General features: G+C 42.6%; 2 protein-coding genes across 2 annotated transcripts in view; one reads left to right on the top strand and one right to left on the bottom strand.

Moving 5' to 3' along the window:
* Positions 1-326: 326 nt before the first annotated feature.
* rnf214 (ring finger protein 214) lies at positions 327-7985 on the bottom strand. Its single transcript, XM_049579645.1, has 6 exons — positions 7567-7985; positions 5233-5462; positions 4974-5107; positions 2477-2705; positions 2125-2334; positions 327-1460 (listed from the first exon to the last, which is right to left on the bottom strand). Exons 1-6 carry the CDS (start codon positions 7688-7690, stop codon positions 639-641), a joined length of 1749 nt encoding a protein of 582 aa, XP_049435602.1. The 5' UTR covers positions 7691-7985; the 3' UTR covers positions 327-638.
* A 1479-nt stretch (positions 7986-9464) lies between these two features.
* snx2 (sorting nexin 2) overlaps positions 9465-20459 on the top strand; it is a 34616-nt gene continuing 23621 nt past the window's right edge. Inside the window, exons 1-3 of the mRNA XM_049579647.1 lie at positions 9465-9704; positions 20022-20121; positions 20256-20416. Coding sequence (XP_049435604.1) covers positions 9606-9704; positions 20022-20121; positions 20256-20416 — 360 coding nt within the window. The 5' untranslated portion in view covers positions 9465-9605. The remainder of the gene's footprint in view (positions 9705-20021; positions 20122-20255; positions 20417-20459) is intronic.

The raw sequence follows: 20459 nt of genomic DNA, 5'->3' as shown, positions 1-20459 counted from the left end.
TTTCACAGTGGGGTATTTACTGATGTATTTTAAGTTGTAGAACAAAACATTAAAGTGTCTTCAGCTTGTGTTAACCACAGACCTTATTTCAGACATCTAAATAAAAACCCATTCAAAACACCATCGAATTCGAGACATGAGAACCGTAAGTACTAAAACACAAATTCATTTCCGCATTTTAGGACTCATTTCTGGCGGACTCTATACCACAATGTAAAACTTGTTTGTTGCAAGTGAAAGTCCTGCATTCAGTGAGATACTTTTGTAAAAGCATGTGAGCATAATCAGCTACATGGAGCAAAATTATTCAAAGCAAGGGTTGTTACTTTAAGTTTCAGACAGTTTTATTTTGGCAGTTCTTTTGGCTCCATGTAACATGAACAGTAAAACAAACAATAAACAACAACGCATCAAAAACATTGGTTCTGGTAAACAAAAAAAATGTAGAAAATCATATTACTCAAACTAAGGTATTGAAAAAAGTATGTTGCCAGCTTGCTCTCCACTGCTGCAACATGATAAATCATATCCTTCTTTCTCTTTACTGAAGGTTGTATTTTAGAGAGAACCCACGTGTTGAGCCAATCAGAGTCATCTCTGTGGTGGCCCTGATCAGAGTCTGGTTGGCGTTTCCTGCGTCACTTCCCCGGGCAGAAGGGGCACGAGTTGTTCTTGCTGGACTGCAGCCACACTCTGATGCAGTCTCTGTGGATGGTGTGTGAGCAGCTCAGCGGGTGGCGGCTCTCTGGATCCACGTGGTTCTGACACATGAGGCACAGTTTACGAGCCCCGACAGGTTGACCTCCACCTGCCGCCGCCGCTGCTGGCGCTCTCTGTGGGGGAGGTGTTGGCCTCTGGATGGGGCCGGGGGGCGTGGGCCGGCTGATGGGCCCCGGGGCCGACCGCTCATTTTGCATCAGCTTGAAGCCGACCTGCTCGATGAGCTCCTCCATGGACATGCCAGACAGCGTGCCGCGGGAGCTCTTCACCTGCTGGAGCAGCGAGGTCAGCTGAGCCTTGTTGCATTGTGGGAAGCAGGTTCCGAGCTTCTCCAGGACTTTGTCGAGTTTGCCAGCAGGGGCAGAGGTGGCAGGAGTGGGAGAGGGAGCGGCGGCAGCAGCGGCGGGGGCAGGCGGGGATGGAGCTACAGGGTAGATGGGCTGAACAGGAGGGGACGGGGAGAGACTGGGAGGCGGAGTCACCCTCATCTGAGCTCTGATGTGAGGCTGGAAGTGAGGCTGGTGCTGGGGTGGGAGGGGGGGCTGGAACTGTTGTATGGGTGGTGGTGGGCGGTGTGTGTAGTGGTGGCGGTATTGGGGGTGGTGAGGAGGCTGGTACTGCTGATAAAAGTGTGGGTGTCTCGGGGGATGGAGGGGTCGGTTCATTGGAACTGTGGGAGGAGGGGGCATGAACTGGGGGCGGACCAGTGACTGCATCACTTGGTTGAATCGCAGGTCAGCCTGTGGGAGGAAAAGAGTCGCTTTAGATAAGCTTAAGTTAAATAAGTTAAACTCCTGAAACCTCCTTTTGAAAAAGTCCCCTTAAGGCCCCAGAAATCTGGGGAAGGCAAAAAACAAAACAAAACAATAAAAGCAGAATCTGACAATACACCCTCATCCTTCAGCTCTTCCCTGTCTGTCCTAAGCCCCTCTTGACAGACGACCACGGGCACATGCACATGCTTCATACAGTAACCCAGTGTTTACTGCTAGCTACGGTCCCTCCATCTCACTCCCCGCTGCTGTCGGCTGCTTCATCAGAGCAGGCAGCAGCTCAGGGAGATATACCTTCCGTCAGCGCTGTATCAGCTTGAATTTGGCGAGTGCAAACCCTCCAGCGCTGGGCTGCACAGCGGACAGGTGGCCAGCGGCAGCACCGGGTCTAACTGGTATAACGGCAGCAACAGAAAGTTTGCGAATTTGGCAGGGAGTCAGGGCTGTCCAGTCCCTCGGAGCTGGGGTTCACTCTGCAGCTGCTGACTGGGGGTCTGTCTCTGGAGCTGCTGCCTGCTGTACTCCCAGCGAGGAGGTCTGTATCGGAGGGGAGTGAGGCAACACACTGTGGCCCTAGCTAACGTTAGCTACATAAACGCTTCTCCAGTACAACACAAACGAAGGTTCTTACCATGGGGAGCTGCGGCAGGGACGGCATGTTAATCCTGGGCAGGGACTCTAACTCACGGCCCTGCTGCAGCTGCTGCAGAACCTCCTGGAAGCGGCTCTGGAGCTCCTCCCGGCTCCTCCGGACTAGACCTTCCTTCTTCTCCCACTTCTGCCTCTCGTGAGGGTACTGCTGAGGGAACTCCACCCGGAGAGTGTTCAGGTACTGACGCACCTGGGACAGGTAACCACAGGGTCAACATCAGAGCGTCTGCAGGGCTTCAGTCTGAACACTGATTCATGTCTATCGTTGTTTTATGAGACTGAATATCAGATGAAAGCTTTGAGTATTGATCTTAACGTTCTGCTGTCTGTACCTCACTGAGCCAGGCCTCGATGCGAGCCATGGCGACGTCCCTCTGCTTCTCCGTGGCGACGATCTCATCCTTTAAGGCCAGCAGCTCGGCTTCCTGTGCCTCCTTCCTCACTCGCTCCATCTCCTGCCTCAGCTCGTCCAGCTCCTCCTGCCACCTCCGCTGCTCCTCACTCTGCTCCTCCGTGAGAGCCGTGAGCTTCCTCTCGCTTTCCTCCAGCTCCTTGGCCAGCCTGGAGAAGAGGAGGAGGAGGAGGAGGCATGAGGAAGAGTGTGTGGGTGAGTTCTCATGTTTCAGGGGATTTTTGGGAACTTGATTTGAGGAGGAAACTTTATCAGTAGTAACAATTTTTAAAGATTTTACATTGTGTTTATCTTTTTGTGACTGTAAAGTGTGATGAGACTCATAAACATATTTACTCATTAATAAAGGTGCCACAATAAGTTGACTAATCAGTTAGTTGATCGACAGAAAGTTAATCAGGAACTATTCTTAAAAGAACAAATGCCAAACTTCTCTGTTTCCAGCATCTCAAATGTGAATATGCTCTGGTTTATTTAGTCGTCTACGACAGTTGACGAAATCTCTTCAGGTTTTGGAGTTTCGGTCCAACAAAACAAGACATTTGACGATGTCATCTTGGACTTTAGGAAGACATGACGAACGTTTTTCACTTTTTATTTCAAAAACCGAACGATTAATTGATTAGTCTGTATTTTAATTCATCATGTGCTTATGGTTTCTCCTTTTTCTCGTCTATAGATACTTTTTAGAAATGCTCAATGATATTACAAAGGTTTTACAACTTACCTATCATAATGAAGTTATTACATTTCCACACAGTCAGAAACAAACTGTGTCCTGGTTACAGTTAAGTTGTGCAGCTCTGTGAGCTGAATACAGCAGTAGAGGGGGTACAACACAAACATCTGGTTCCAAAATAGTTTAGTCGCCACAAACATTCAGTATTGAGGCAGCTGACAGAAACAAACTGGCTGCTCTCTGTTTCCATCACACTCGTCTATTTCCATCCCAGTTTGTTGTGCAGTGAAGTCTTTCTGAGACATTTGTACAACTTTTTAAATGCCATTATCCTGCTTTGCTGTGTGCACACTAACAGCTTAAAGGGACAGTTCACCCCAAAAATACTTTTTTTTCCCTCTTACCTGTGGTGCCATTTATTAGTCTAGATTGTTTTGGTGTGAGGTGCTGCGTCTGCCCTCTCTCCTATATCATATAACTAGGAGGCACCCGGCTTGTGGTGCTCAAAGTGCCAAAAACAGTACATCTGAAAAACTCAACCAAACTACACCTGCCAACTAGGGTGTGGTATCACCACTAATTTCCCGATTCAATTCAATTTCCGATTCGATTCCTCCTCGTGGAGGTTTTATTGCACTCACAGTAACAAGTGTAGTTGTCATCAGGTCACGTTATCTTCACCTCTCTGTCTCCACCGCAGCATCTGTACTCCATGTTTGTGTGTGTGTGCGTAAAAGTGGCGCAGCAGCCCCGATGCACAGACAGCAGGAAGAGAGGCTGCAGTAGCATGACTATAAATTACACCTACATGCTAAGAAAGGAAGCTAACAGCTAAAGATAAAAGAACCGGTAACATCAGAGCTTTTCAAGACTACGGTTTAGCGCTGGGGCCCATTTACAACTGGTGAGATTAATGGAGTTAAAGTGTCGCACATCCGTGGGAAAAAGCATATATAGAAGATGGATCTCAGATTTTATGAATCGATATCGGGTCATTCAAATGAAGACTGATTTGAGTCAGACATATCTATTATTTCAACCCAGCCCTAACATTTACATCTTACACTGTCACAAGCACAAACCTCTCGTCAAGTAGATGCATGCTTCATTCTGTGCGGTGAATTGGTTGGTGAGCGTAGCTTGGTAGAAGGAAAATAGTTCCTACATGAAACTGCTCACAACAAGGTCTGTGGATTATCTTGAGTAACCGGATTATGATTTCTGCAAAGAGACATTGATGTTAAATTTTCAAAAAGCTGAGTGCCATCTCGTTCCATTATACAGAAGAGAGGGCAGACATCTCTACGGCCGATCTCCAACACTCCACAACTCACACCAAAACAATCTAGACTGATAAAATAGCACCACAGGTGAAAGGAAAAATGTGTCATTTTAATTTGAGATGAACCGTCTCTTTAACGAAAAAGAAAATTACAGTGATTTGTCTCACAAATTGAGATCTGACTCTTGGGCTTCTGATTGGAATCATGGACTTTTACAGGACAACCACAGCACACAGGCAAACCTACATTTTGGGTTGATGTATCTATGGGGCACAATAATTGTTGCCACATCTGGAGGGCTTTTATTGTGAAGCAGCTGCAGGAACATGAAGTCATACTTACCTATCACTAACATGTTGCTCAGTGTGCATTTTAAAATGGTCTAAATTTACATTTGTTTTTTAAAATTTAATTTAATTCAATTCGTGCATTTGCACGGTTTTGTTAGTGTTTACCTGTTCCTCTCCTCCTCAACTCTGTTCTTCTCTGATGTCATTTCCTGTTTCTTGACTAAGAAGTTCTTCCTCGTGGCTTTCGAGTCGTTCAGCTGCAGTTTGACTCGCAGAGACTCCAGTTTCTCCAGAAGAGCCTGAACACACAGTCACAGTGTGACGGTGGAGTCCACTTCTGTTACAGCCCAACAACAACTCCACGGGGTACTTTAAAACAGTGTGTACATGTACGTGTGTGTGTACACGTGTGTGTGTATCTCACCTGGTGCTGGCGGGTGGCCTCCTCCTTCTTCTTCAGCACTTGTTGTTTGTGTTTCTCGTGCGCCTCCCCTTCTTCGTCCTGCTTCTTCATCAGACTGTCGTACCGCTCCATCAGGCTGGAGCTGTACTCCAACATGGCCTCCACCTGACTCTCCCAGTCCGGCTCCGTGTTGACGCCCGACTCTACGGTCGTGCTGTCCGTCTGCACAGCCTGCACCTTCTGCAGCAGGTCTGGGACAGGAAACAAAACCAGTACACACAAAAAAGGTGTTAAAACTGTTAATAAACACAAAGGAAAGGACCGGTGACTAAATTAGATGACATTACGATGATGGCTTGACTCTTCACCACAGGGACAGCCACTGAAGCTCATCAAAGTATTTAGAGAAATGAATAGGCTGCAAACAAGATCATCTGTCTCAGATTTTCTTCTTCTTCTTTGGGGTTTTCCAGCAGCTTGCATCCTTTACATTGTGTCACTGCCTCCTCCTGCTTTTACTCGTCCACTATAACCCTGTTGTATCGTTGCTTTCAGAAACCTAAACATCCATTTTCTCACCTCCATCGTGTCCCTACACTCAAGCACGTCTTTAATCCTGACCTCCGTTCGTCCTAACGTCTGTAATCCCGCAACACAGCCCTTTTTTCCTCCTCATACTTCCTGTATGAACACAATACAGCAGTTGGTTGTTTCCCTAAAACAAATACTGTGCTATTCAAGTTGCTGTGACCTGTTCTTAACTGACTAATAATCACTTGTGCTTTGCTGTTGGATTCCCGTCTTTAAATCCCTTCTCCTTTATTTTGAACTTCTTTTAAGTGTCTTCCTTTTGTCACACTATCCCACTACAGCCGCCACTCTTTGACTGTCTCCTTCCGAACGATCCGATTGTCTCGGATTTTCTGCATCAAACTAATTCAAAAGGTTTGAGTCATTTCAGATTGTCCTCATTGATAAATGTCTTTATCTCCCACACCATCAAACCGCTTCACGCTCAGCATGAGTCAGTCTTGAGGGCTGGGATGGATGATGTCACTTCATCTACACGTTTCGACATCTTTTACATGTTTACATTACATGTTTTATGTATTTCTTGTGTGTTTTCAGTCTGGGTGTGTTCCGGCTGCCAGACCAGTTTCCCCTTCGCCTCAGGGTCAAAGAGCTGCAGCTGGAAGGCTGTTTTAACGCCATATTATAAAGCATTCACATCTTTGGCATCTTTGTCGCAATATATAGGCTGTCTGCTTTGCAAGCTTATCAGCACTATCACATCCTGTAATGCACATAAATATCTGACTGACTTCCTGTTTAAGTTAGTTCCAGGAAGTAGACACTGCCTGCTCTGACATACTGTGTCTGCTGTTTACATTTAATAACTATAAGATAGTTTAAATTATGTATTTTTAAGTTAGATATCAGGGGTGGAATCCTCAGTTCTACTCAAATACATGTCACAAATTTAATTACTCTGCATGTTGGGATTAATAATACGCAATGTGAGCAACAAATAGATGATGATGTAACGTCACAGATTAGGATGAAACCGTATTGATCCTAGGGGGAAGTTCACAACCTGCCCAGCAGATACAGAGCATACGTAGTTCTTAACCGACTAATAATCACTTGATCTCCAGATTTATCAGCTGCGACTTTAGCAACTCTTTAACCTCAGGTTACAACACCACAGCTAATCTGCACTTCTTTTTATTTATTTATTTATTTTTTTACCTCAGGTTATATATATTCTACATATTCATTATCATAAATATTTACATACATATCCTTAGCAATAATATTTCTCTATATCTGTGCAGTAAATATACCACACATCTCTGTGTTTCAGTTTATCCTGTGCAACTACCAACTGTGCACATACAGTATCTGCATAAATTAAAGGTGTATATAATATACAGTTTTATTTTATTTATTTTAATCTTATTTGTATGTTTTGGAACCCTGTTAGCACTCTGTCACTTTCATTTTCTGACTCTTGAGCTGCTGCAATGTGAATGTCTCCGGTTTGAGATTAATTAAGTTAAATAATATTATCTTATTAGTGATGCTAACATACATTAATGTATCAGTAATTATAGTTCAATAGTATTACTCTTCAATAGGCCAGTCTGCTGGAGTACTTCAAGTATATATTGATGCTAATTTTGATGCTAATGATGATGCTTTTGTACTTCCACCGATGTAAACAATGAAATGCAGGAGTTTTGCTTATATTACATATTTATAAAGTATAATAACAGTGTGGTATTAGTACTTTAACTCCAGTACAGAGCCTGAACACTTCCTGTAGCTCCTCTATAAACACTGTTATGCTGTTACCTTCCAATCTCATGTTTGCTAATGCTAGCTCCAGGTCATCCTCCTCCTCTTCTTCCTCTTCCTCCTGCCGGACTAGGAGCTCTTCCTCTGTGGACAAGCTGGCTGTTTCCTCGCAAGCAGCCATGCTAATGTCTCGGTACAGAAATGAAACTGAACTGAGCTCGGTGAAGTTTCCTGACCCGGGCAGAGCCGATGTAAACACCGCGTGTTAGCGGAGCAGCTAGCTGTTAGCCTCGGAGCTAACTGTTAGCACCGGAAACCTTCTTCAAAATAAAATGTTAAAAATGTTAAACCACAGTTTAAAGATGCTGCCGGTGATTTTGTAACCGCACGGAAACTATAACATGTGTCACTGATAATGATCTGACCGAAATGACACGAAACAAAGATCGTCTATGATCGGAAATAAAATAGGTTTGGTTTTTTGTTCTTTTAAAAAACTTTATTGAGCACGACAGAAGAGGACAACGTCAACAAACACAGGCGCAGAAATGGTTATAAAAAAAGACAAATAAAATAATTTATAATAAATAAACACAGTAAATACAATAAATAATAATAATAATAAAATTATAATAATTTATTTTATATTTTATTTTACAGAGTAGTTGTCTTACTGCCCTGAATTTGAAGATACATTTAACATTTTGATACCTTGGAATTTACAAAACAAATGATTCTTTACTTTAGATTTTCTATAAAATTACAGCTATTAAAAAAAAATAATCAAAACTAAAGAGAGGGCATCACTGTAGATTCTGCACTGAGAAAAGATCAGTCGCATTTATTTTTCTTCTGCCCTCATGTTGCAGGTTTGTGGACTGATATCCAGGCTGGCTGCTGCCTCTCAACATTTCTTTTGAAGTTACACCTTTAAACATTTTTGGGGGTCCTGGATGAAAACTGTCCCCAGTTGATAAATACAATTATTCTGTTAGGTAAAATATTTATATTCAGAGCTCAATTAAAAATAAATGTGAATTTAAGTTTGCGAAAAATACAGTGCAAAGTCAGTTTCTTGTGAAAAAAGAATTGCTAAAAAATGCCCAACATGAACTAAAAATAAAACATGTTTAAAATATCCTTATATTTTTTAGATTAAATAAAGAACAGTCCCCGCGTGACAGTCTGTGAGCCCACTGCATAAAAATCAAATAAATTATTATTGTTTGAATTATTTTAAAATTAATCTTAAAAATGGCCAAAATTAGAGTTCTGGGAACTTTTTCAAGGTAATTTGTGTGAATTTAGCTGAAATTAAATTAATTATTATGACAGTTATTTTAAAACTTAAAATGCCCAAATTTAGAGATCTGAGAATCTTAAAAGAAACAAATAAAAAAAAAACAGAAGTTGGGTTGAATTTCTCTGAAATTAAAAAAACAAATTATTATAATGTAAATTATTTCAAATTTAAAGATCTAAAAAAAAGATAAATAAACAGTCATTTGTGTGATTTTTTTTCTTACATTATATTAACTTACTTATTATTGTGGAATTTATTTTAAAACTAATCTTGGCAAATTTAGAGATCTAAAAAATACAGTAATTTGTGTGAATTTGTGTGAAATTGAAATAAATTATTATTATGTCAAATTTTTAAAACCTTATGTAAAAATTCCAAATTTAAAAATCTTTAAATAAATAATCAGTAATGTGTGTGAAATTGTGTGAAATGAAATTGATTAATATCTTCAATAAATAAATAATAAACAAACAGTGATGTGTGTGTAACCGTTATCTGTGTGAGATGTAAAGTTCCTCTGAGGTCAAACTCTCGGTGTCAAGAAAGCGCGTCAGAGTGAGCCCTCCTCTCTTTTCCCTCCTCTCTGGCTCCCATCAGGACTCCTGTTAGTCACATGACAGAGCTGGGAAAACCTCCTGACTCCCCGCTCCTCCTCTCCTCCTCTCCTCCTCTCCTCGCCCTGTCACTCGGCTGTTTGCTCGCTGTCTGTCGGTGTGTGCGTGTGTATGTGTGCGTGTGTGTGTTAGCTAGCTGTTAGCTACTCGTCACAATCAGCCGCAGGAGCGACGCGACCATGGCGGACACAGCCAGGGACCCTCCACCGGAGCACACCGACTTCCATGAGCTGGAGGACGGGGAGGACCTGTTCCCGGAGCCGGCCGCCACACTGGAGGTGAGGAGGAGGAGGAGGTGATGAAGGGAGGCCGAGGGGAGCTGTGGCAGGCAGGGCGTGATGCTTCCAGCTGACAACAGATGAGAACTTGGAGGACGGGGAGCAGGCAGGGAGGAGACCTTTAGCTTTAGGTTTGGAGTGTGTGTGTGTGTGTGTGTGTGTGTGTGGTTTAATTAATCCCTGCACTGTCATCATTCAGCAAAACACCCGTTTCCATTGCACTCACTGTGTAACCACACACACGGTGGCCTTCAGAGACACACTTACAGGAGCCGGGGAGGGTCATGATTGCGCGGAGAAAAGCGCAGAATAGGTGTGTTTGCTCTCGCGGTCAGGTGACAGTCACACAGGTGCGGTGATGCATTCAGGGCAGGCTGGAAAAACGGGCAGAGTGCACATTAGCAGATTAAAGTATGTTTTTTGTTGTGTTTTTGAACTAATTAAAGGCAGTGGCTGATGTTTTGAACTAAAATTGTTCTTAATTTTAATTTCCATGGTGGAGGCAAATAATCCAGCAGGTAGTTGAGAGTCAAAGTGTTTTCATGCAGCGTTAAGCTGACTCTGAAACTACTCAGGTAACAGTAAACAGACTCAAAACAACAACAACTGCCTTAATATCAACAGAAATGTTCAGTACGATGCAACATTTAATTATTTATCAACAAAACAATACAGGAACTAAATGAAGGTGCGCACTACAGGCTGCACAAACGTAGTTTTTGTTGCAGGGTAGTTGTGCTGGATTGTATTTATATTGTGCAGGTGTGTCCACCCCTTTCACAGTAAGAGTCCCTGGCTTTGTAAAACTATCTCTTGCAGTGTTTTAACAAGAAATGAGCCACAAAACTGTATATGTGATTAAAACAAATACATTTACCAACTTTCTATTGAGAAGAATTCGAGGACTCTAAATACTCGAAACAAAACCTGCTTAATTTATGAAATGAACTCAGTAAAGAATCCTAGTTCTGCTCCACTTTTACCACCCAGATGTTTGTGTCAGAGCAGTGTCCCCCACTTAATGCAGCCGCAGGGTCCAGATTTCTCTTTAGTCATTAGTCCAGGGTCCACACAGTTTAATACATTCAGCGTCATACTTGTGTTCGGTCATGTTGTTGAGTTAGTTTGCTGTCTTTGTCAGGTTGCTGTCCGTTAGTCACTCACTCTACAGCAGGAAAAGACACTTCAAAATAAGGCCATGTTTACACGGAAACGATCCACTGAAAACAGAATCGTTTCTCATTTTCGTTTTGAAAAAAGTTCCGCCTTTAGACGACAGCATTTTGATAACAATCGCCGTGCACACAGATTCGCAAAAATGACCAAAAACGCTGCAGTATACATGCCAGGCCAGTAGTTGGCGGTGTGACACTTCCTACTACGGAGCGGTGATGTATAAACAAACAAAATGACAACTGCACGAACGTTTGTCTGGACGGACGACGAGGTGGAGTTGCTACAGTAAATCGATGGGGAAGCGTTGATAAATTCAACAGGATGAGCAGCACAGACAGAGCTCGGGAGTCCGCCACTGTTGTCGTGATGATCGACTTTCTTGCGCATGCCTAGTGACTGGAAGCGTAATGCGCATGTGCAAAAGGTCTCCGTTTTCAGATGAACTGCATATTGTAAGTTTCCATGAAAACGGAGATGGTGTTGTTTCCAAAAAATTGCACTCTGGAGCCCGTTTTCAAAACGTTGCATTTTGTAAACGTTCAGCCAAAACGCAACTAAAGTTTACCATTTTCAGTTGAAATCATTGTTGTTTAAACGGGACCTAAAAGCTCTGTGCTGGAAATTCACTGTATTAAAAAATAAAGTGTTTTGTTACAAACTTGACACACTTGCGGTCCACTCAGAGCGGACCCGGGACCCACTTTTGGATCGCAACCCACCAGTTGGGAACCGCTGGTTTAGCGTATGGACAGAAAATCTTAGGAACATGATTCAGCTCCTCAGAAACAACAATGAAACCTTGTAGGAGGAAACTTCATTGAATCTAAATCAGCTTTATTGGCCGATCATGTTGACACAAGTCAGTAGAGGTGGGAATCTACAATACAATAGGATACAATAGTCAGGATACAATATTAATGCTATTTTAAATATGTGGTGATATGCTGAGTATTACAATAAAATATAATGATTTATTACCTTTTTTTCAACTGTAAATTTTGTCCCCAAAAGAAAAACTTTGTCAGCATTTTTTCAGCAACACAATGTAAGTAGTGGACTGAAAATATAACTGCGTATATTACTCCAGTGGGCGACCTAGAGTTTAATTTGAATCTGTAATATTAATAATTGATATGCTAAAAAAAATTGATACTTGGCACAGTGTGACGATACGATATTGCCACACAAAATATCGTGATACCATGCTGTAACGATCCCCCACCTCTACAAGTTAAGACAAGTATAAATAGTTCATAATGTGTTTCCACCCAGTGCAGAGAACAAAGAGAAGCAAACCTGATCATACAGCTGTTTTATACAGACAGGAGCTGAACAACAAACAATGAAGGATCCTGGTTTTTAAAATGTCGGGATTCTGTGTAAAATAAAACCAGAATGTTTTTGACCTCTGTTTGATTGATTACAGGACAAAGACGAGATCTTTAAGGTTCAAACTGATAAACTTTATTGTTTTCTGCTCATTCTGATTTGACGCCTGCAACATGTTACAGAACGTTGGGACAGGAGCATGTTTACCTCGGTGTGACATCACCTTTTCTTTTAACAACATCATGATGCACCTCCATCCCTTCACAGATGCTTTGAACTTTGCACTGGAAGCAACCAAGCGTCAAACTCCGGGGCTGGAAACTGAAGCCAACACTGAAGCGCCAAAACCTGCAGTTCCTCTCACGTCTTTCAAGGACGCCCCTTTTATAACGATTAATGATGCTATTATATCATTTGTTACCAATTGGCATGTTTAAAGTTGCGTTCCACAAACGTCCCCAGGCTTTTGTTGCTCCTGTCTGAACTTTGTTGCACCGTGTTGCAGCATCACATTCGTAATGAGTGTATCTTTTACAAAAAACATAAAGTTTATCAGTTTGAACATCAAATATCTCGTGTTTGGACTGTAGTCAGGTGAATATAGGATGAAAAGGGTTTGCAAATCATTGCGCTCTGTCTTTAGTTACGTTTAATACAGCCTTTTGGAATTAGAGTTGTATAGAGAGCTGCACGATAAGAGGAAGGCAGAACAGAGAGTTGTTGAATATTACGTTAACAACATAACAGCCAGAAGAAATTAAAGTTGTGGATGACAACAAAATCCTCTGCTGATAAAACGTACACCCAGAGATGCACCGTCAAACGCCGCCACTTCTTTTTGACATCAGATTTAAAGTGGACGTGATATCACACATCTGAACGGCCAGAAAGTTCTGATGCATAAATGTTTTTTCCAAATCATCCACGTAAGTGTTCCACATATTTCTGATGAGTGTTTTCTGATCAGCTTCATGGTTAAAAGGAAATTAGCAGTGGCAGTTTATGAAGAGATGACATGTCAACCACATCCTCCCTGCTGGCAGCTGCTCGCCGTGAAGTTAATGACACTTGTGTAACTTTGTCATCCTCAGTGTTTCCTAACAGGCGGCGTAGTGCTGCCAGCAAACGTTTAGGTGAAGTGGTGATTAAGCCTTTTGACTTGGCTTTAATTTTTAACTGTGGTTCAGAGTTGGATCATTTTACTTTTTGCCTGTGCTGCTTTCAGACGCCTTTCACAAGTGTTTAACCCTCTGAACCCTGACGGCTAATTGGTGCGATATCTCTCAAAAACATGGGGGAAAAGGCAACGAGCAATTTGGTAAAAAAAAAAAATGTCCCACAAATTGCAAAAATTGAAAAGATTCAGAAAATATATATTTTTTAAAAAAAACTAGTAAAAAAGAAAAAGCTAGGGAGAACTATAATACTATACATACTATGATTGTTATTTTTACATTTTAAATTCTGTTACAGATTGTTTTTTAGAATTTGTAAGCAGTTTTTTCCAGTTCATTTCCCTGTTTGTCTGTTTTTAACTTTCTTGTTTTTTCAAATTTCTTGCCATTTTTTTGGGGGTAATTTCTTCTTTCGTTGCTCTTTTTTAAAGAATATTTTTAAAGCACTTTTTTCCTTGTTTCCTTTTGATTTTTAACTTTCTTTTCTTTTTTCTAACTGTCTTGTTTTTAATTTTCTCTTTTTTTTACAGTTTCTTACAATTTTTTTCCTGGCTCATTTCTTCTTTTGTTGCTCATTTTTTAAAAATCATTCTGAAGCACTTTTTCCAGGTCATTTTCTCGTTTGTTTGTTTGTTTTTATGATTTTTTTTCCTTTTTACTAATTTTCTTGCAGTTTTTTGGGGTCATTTCTGTTTTTGTTGCACACTGCCTTCTTCCCGCTTTTGAATGAAATCAAGCCAATTTGCTCAGATTTGAAAGGGACGGCTCATTTCTGATGGTGGACTTGACTTCTCTCCTGGCGGAAATGGACAACCGGTGCACCAGAATTTCCTGTCAATGGTCCGAAAGTCCGAACCATCCAAAAAAATGCTTTCACACTAGTAACGGACCAGACCAGTGTTCTGTTTGGTCCGGACCGAGACCACCTCTTTTGGCCGGACCAAATTTCAGCCATTTGGTCCGGGCTGTGGCCTGGGGTAGTTTTCACACCTGCGGACCAAACTGGAAAATCCAAAAGTCCAGACTAGACGGCCTAGGTGTGAAAAGGCCCATAGTTGAACGTACTGTGATGAGTTCACCGTCTTCATGTAAAGTCTGTGAGGGCAGTCTGTTTCACTTGTTGCCTCCTCTCCACTTGAACCATTTTGGCCTCGTGCGCAGCTGAGCAAGTCTCGAAGAAATGAACGGGGTCCTGACTCCAACACTGTATCCAGGTCGCCCAACACATCCATGGGACATCTGGCTGCACCAGATCTCCTGAAATATCACTGTCAGACTGATAGCTGAAGGGTTTTGAGTTTGAATATGCAGCATTAGTTAGATACTGCTGTTGATTAGTATGAAGCTGTTTTTGAGTGAACTGACTTTAAGATCTGAGCAGGCAGGCAGAGCGTGAGAGGAGTGAGACCTCTGTCTGTAGAAACATCTCAGATCATCAGTTTAAAACTCATTTGAGAAAAGTTTCTGCTTCAGCTGTGTCGTAACAAACTGGCCAGACTGCAACACACACACACACACACACACACACACAGAGGCCTATTTTTCTCTTTTCGTCGTGTCAGCACTCCGGATTTCATTCCTGGTGATGATTGTCTTCCTTGAGTGTCACAACGGCACTCTTCAGTGACCTGTGTGTGTGTGTGTGTGTGTGTGTGTGTGTGTGTCATCCACTTCCCGGCAGGGTGTGTGTGTGTGTGTGTGTGTGTGTGTTCAGGGCTGCCTCACAAGGACCAATAAAACCTGTAAAGGATGTTACACACACACAGTCTGAGCACTCTAAAGTGAAGTGGGGTTAAGTGGAGTGTTTAATAACCTTTGTCTCCTCCTGTTTGATTAGACTCTCCTCTGATAGCAATACACACTCAGCTGTCAGTTTATTAGGTACACCTAGATAACACTGACTCAGTCCTGTAATAAATCCTCCTGCATGCAGCTCATAACGTTTGTGTTGACTGCAGTCTGCTGCTGTCGACCTGTGAGCTGTTTCCAGTGTTTCGTCCTCCATGGCTGATATAAATGAGGCACGCTGTGGTCGTGTGGTCCAGCGGAGCGCCCCTGATTCCAGTTGCACCTCTTTGTGTGTTTTCTCAGTGTCAGCATTATTCAGCTCTGACAGGAGTTTCCTCTGTAGTGTCCTCATGTTCCCTTTTCACACTGCTGTTTCCTGCACAGTCTGTAGCCACGCTAGCAGCTAGCAGTGTTTTTTAATGCATATGGGCTTTATTGTTTCTTCTTGCATATTTTCTAGTTTGATTTATGAATCGCTGCAATAAGTAGAAGTTGGTAAGAATTCTGGATTTCTGAGCTGGAGTTTGGCCTCAGTGGTCGGATGAACTCTTGGTCTCACAGGTTGTTGTAGCTTCTCTCTGTTTAATTATATGTGATTCAGACACTTGCATTGTTTGAACACTGCAGCGTGAGGGTTAGTGAGAGAATTATGATGTGTATGATTTGATATTTAAAAGTCTCGGAGTAGATGTTGGAGCTGTGACTTGTTCAGCATGCCTGAGGCTTTTTGTCTTCTCCTGGTTTTGAGTCCAGATCAGGGTTTGAGGGTCACAGTATTCGTGTGTGTGTGTCCAGAGTTTCCTCTGACCCCTCTGTGTGTGTCTGCTGAGTAAGGAGGGAGGAAGCTCCTTTTGTCATCACTCATTTCCTCTCCTCCTTCTATCCGCTCAGCTAAAATCTCTCCATCTTCCTCTTCTCTCCTTTGACTCCTGCTGCCAACAGCTCTGTGAGTTTGTCTTATTGTTTCTGAAGCAGCAGGTGAGTGTGTTTCCCACCTCACACAGAAACCTGTTCGTTGAATAAACTCCCTAAAAGTTTCAAAGGATGAAGGACAAATATTTCACGTTCAGCGCAACTGTGACATTCATGTAATATAGTAAACAAGCTAATGGCGCTGACAACCAGTCGGAAATATTTGCGGACTACATTCTGAACAAAAGTCACAGACTGTGTTGTATTAAGTTGCTGTCAGCAGTTCATCCACCACCTCCTCTGTCTCTGAGCCTTACGGTGCAAAGTCCCTCCTCCGTCATGCTGCTGCAGTCAAGAGCGCTCACTCTGCAGTTAAATCCAGGAAAGTTTTGGTCCCCAGATTTTACCTGACAAGTTTCTTCTTTGAATAGTACTTTTAGAAGCTAAGTGATTGAATTATTCCTTAAAGGAACAGCATGAACGATTATAGGGAGATTTAGTGGCATCTAGTGGTGAGGAGTAGAGACTGCAACCAGATAAAACTTCCCCTGGTTAGAATTGCTTCAGTCGAATTATCTGCAGAGGTCTCCTTCTGTCCAAACAAAAAGACCAGGAATCACATTTATAAAACAGTGTGTAGGAGGATCCATACTAAAAATGTACTTACAGGCAAAAGCCAAAAATGTGTGCGCCGAAAAATATTTAACACTTTCTACAATCAGGCTTTCACCTCACCATTTGTGCCGCCAATTTCCCATCTCCAAAATGTTGGTAGGCATGGGTCAAAGTCTCTCCCATCAAGTCTGTTTTTATACATCAAAGCCTTAGGGTGTGAAGTGGCGTACGCCTCGTTTTGAGACCTGAGGTGATTTTAAACCGGTAAAAACACTGAATAAAGTAGCTTCACATTACAGATCAGAGTTTATCTGATGCTGTTGGGCATGTCAGAGACAGGCACCTGCTAATGTGTGCTCACCTTCTTACGCTGATAACTTAAGATCCAGACATTCAGGAAGCGAATGATGATGGCCGACATGAAAACGTGAATGTGGAAACATGCTCCCTATGTAGATCAGCATGATGATCGGTATTTGTTAACGGATGTTTTACAGTTTGCACAAAAGTCCGTTTTCCACACATCGTTTTCTCACAAAACATTTATCAGTTGTTTCCAGTGTCTCACTGCACAAAATACATCCCATGCAACAAGCTTCATTTCCTTAATGTTAAACATTAACAGTTTGTCAGAGTGTTCGAGTCAGTTCTTTCTTTGAAGTTGTAACTCGTAACAAATGTTCATAAAACTCTCCGCTCCATAAAGCAGTGCTGCTCCGTGTGTGTGTGTGTGTGTGTGTGTGTGTGTGTGTGTGTGTGTGTGTGTGTGTGTTTGTTTGTATGTGTGTGTATAAAGTTGCGACACACTCTCTGCACATGTGATCCACTAACTGTCGACTGCAGATGTGCAGCAGAGGAGGAATGTTTGAATGTCTTGACTTGATTTCTGATTGTTTCTCAGTGTTTGTGTTTGGAGCACCAGCTGGTGGTTTGGTGCTTTCCTGAAAGGAAGCGTCAGCACAAGTGGTTGCAGGAGGTCGAACACAAAGAAACACAAAGAAGTTGCTGCTCCTGCTGGGGGCCTGTCGCTGATCCAGTTTGAGTAATTGATCCCTTAGTTCGAAGGTTTATCAGATTATTTTATCCTCCGTCTTTGGGATTGTCATGTAAACACAAATACAGCGTCCACACTACAGAGTGATCTACCAGGACTCTGAGCTTGCACATATTTGAATGACTAACACAGTGTGTGTTGACCAATAAAGTTACACAGCGTTGCAGCAAAAACTTGAGCAAGGTTCAACTTTACAATCGATGACCCTGTGATTTGTTTGTTCTGGAGCCTCTGGACCCCCATCATGAAGACACTGCAGTCTTGTTAGCCCCTTATAACTGCCTCTTCAAGGTGGGAATCTCATGCTGTTATGCTGCCTCGCCGTTCTGTATAAAATGTAAAATCACGGCATGGGGGGACAGAGTTGTATCGCCCTTTAGTCAGCAGTGGCGATCTTAACAGTCCCGAAACAACATCTGTATTAAAGAGACAGCTGGCAGGACGGGATCATGGGCGCCACAGGTGGGACGTTTTGACGACATGTTATGCGTATGACCCACTGCTGTGAGATTTAAAAAGAGGTTTTCCTAGGACTATCTTTAAAGCTAGTTACAAAAATGCTCTTTTGGGTTGAGCAGGCAGCAGTAGCGGCTCCGGTCGGCCAGTGCAAACCTCCCAGCGCTGGCTGTCACAGCAGGCTGGTGGCCAGCAGCAGCCCCATGTCTAACTTTTGTAACAGCAGCAACAGAAAGTTTGCTGATCTGGCGGGGAGTTGGGGCTGTCCGATCCCCCAGAGCTGAGGTTTGTGCTGCCTGAATTCGGGTTCATTTTGCCATTGATTGAGGGTCCATCTCTGGAGCTGCTCCCCGCTCTTCTCCTGGTGAGGTGGTCTGTAGCGGCGGGGAGTGAGGCGGAGGACACACTGTGAGGCTATAGCTAACGTTAGCTACATAAATGTGAAGTCTAGTTTCTCTTAGACCACTTGATTTACAAAATACTCAAAGATTATGTTGGGATTTTGGCTCATTGATGCCAAAATGAAACTGTCTACCTCTGCTTTAAAGAGCCAGACCATAACTATAAATACTGATTACAGATTTGCTTTAAATAAACAGAAATCTCTACTTTGAATGACCTCAGGGAACACTGTCAATCTGTTAATTCTCTGCTATTGTCGCAGTGACAAACACATTTTAACAGGTCGCTCAGTGCGCCAGCATTTCCGTGAATATAAAAAGTAAAGTTCTCTGTGTTTTTTCAACCCCTAAAGCATGAATGTGATCACTGAACTTCATGTAAATCTGACGTGTAGTTTTTAGGATGTCTCACACACAAAGTGTTGGACAGCAGATCAGGGACAAAGTGCTGTGGACTGCACCTTTAATCTTGAGTTGTATTGAAACCAGCAGACTATCTGGAATATGTGCATTTAACTGATTTCCACAAACTTCCTCAGATGTCAGTAATGTAGCGTTAGACACTCATCACTGATGTGAGGACAGTTTCCCTGGAAGGAGCGTTGACCGTTGCTGTGATGTCACACAGTTGACCGCTGCTGACAGGAAGCTCTGAGGTCCAGCAGGAGGGATGACACATGACTTCCCTTTCTTCTTTTGTGGAATGTGTTGAGTCTGTGCACGTATGGCATCTACTCAAGAAAGCTGGGTTAGTTTAGCTCAGTGACTGTGGAGGTATAGTGATGATGATGATGTGCATGTCCAGCTGCTGTTAAGGTGGAATTCTGTGTCCCTTTACATGGATCCAGAAAGAAGTGCTGTCACTATCACTGCATTAGGTAAACCTTTAACTTACAAAGTGCCTCTACATGTGATATTCTGGAGGGGAACCTCCCCACGAGTATATTTTAAATATATATAAATATGCTTAAAATATCCCCCCAAATATACTGATAAAAATGTAAATATTTAAAAATATTTTGTGCAAAAACAGGCAACCGTCTGAATAATCATAAATAAACTTAACAAATTGCTATAATTATTATTTTTACTAGTATTACTTTGTGCTGCTGTTCACACCAGACCTCTGGAAACGTATTCTCACACTGTAGTGCACCAAAACACACAAATGTTAGTTGTGATAAAGCCCAAACTATGATGTCAGCAGAAACAGTAAGTAAGATAACATAACGAACAGCATTTTGCATGAACTTGCATTAACTTTTGAAATTAACTTTTATAGCTTCTAGTAATCCATGATCTTTAATGTCACTCTGTTTTATACTTTTAAAAATAGTGGTTGCCTTTTTCTCTGTGTGTGTGTGTGTGTGTGTGTGTGTGTGTGTGTGTGTGTGTGTGTGTGTGTTTCCAGTCAGGACCAGCCAGTCTACCAACTGAGGACATCAGCACCAACTCAAATGGACCCAAACAGGATTCACTGTTCGATGACGATCCAGAGGACCTGTTCGCAGGTACGTCACCTCACAAGGTTTACGTTCACCAACAGGATAAGAGAATTTCAAATGATTCTTTAAGCGTAACTGTCAGTATCAACTCGTATGAATAAAGCCTCACACACACTGTCTGTCCTGTCGTCCTGTCGCAGAGGCCACAGAGGAGGTTTCGTTGGACAGCCCAGAGAGAGACGTCCTGCTGTCTGACGGCCCGTCGCCTGCCATCACCCCCATCACTCCTCCCACCTCCGTCATCACCCCTCGCATTGGCCTCCCCCACGACGACATGTTCACACACTCCTCCTTCGATGAGGTGACGGCGCTCACACACACACTTTTGATTTTTACACGGGGCA

This window comes from Epinephelus fuscoguttatus, linkage group LG6 (assembly GCF_011397635.1).
Source record: "Epinephelus fuscoguttatus linkage group LG6, E.fuscoguttatus.final_Chr_v1".
Lineage (NCBI taxonomy): Eukaryota > Metazoa > Chordata > Actinopteri > Perciformes > Serranidae > Epinephelus > Epinephelus fuscoguttatus.
Note: the sequence above shows the minus strand (reverse complement) of the source record. Positions and strands in the feature narration are given on the sequence as shown.

Coding starts and splice junctions, on each gene's coding strand:
- rnf214 (XM_049579645.1), bottom strand. CDS start 7,690: ATGGCTGCTTGCGAGGAAACAGCCAGCTTGTCCACAGAGGAAGAGCTC. Junction 5,463..7,566: donor AGCAAACATGAGATTGGAAG/GTAACAGCATAA, acceptor TTCCTGTCCCAG/ACCTGCTGCAGAAGGTGCAG. Junction 5,108..5,232: donor AGGCCACCCGCCAGCACCAG/GTGAGATACACA, acceptor CTGTGTGTTCAG/GCTCTTCTGGAGAAACTGGA.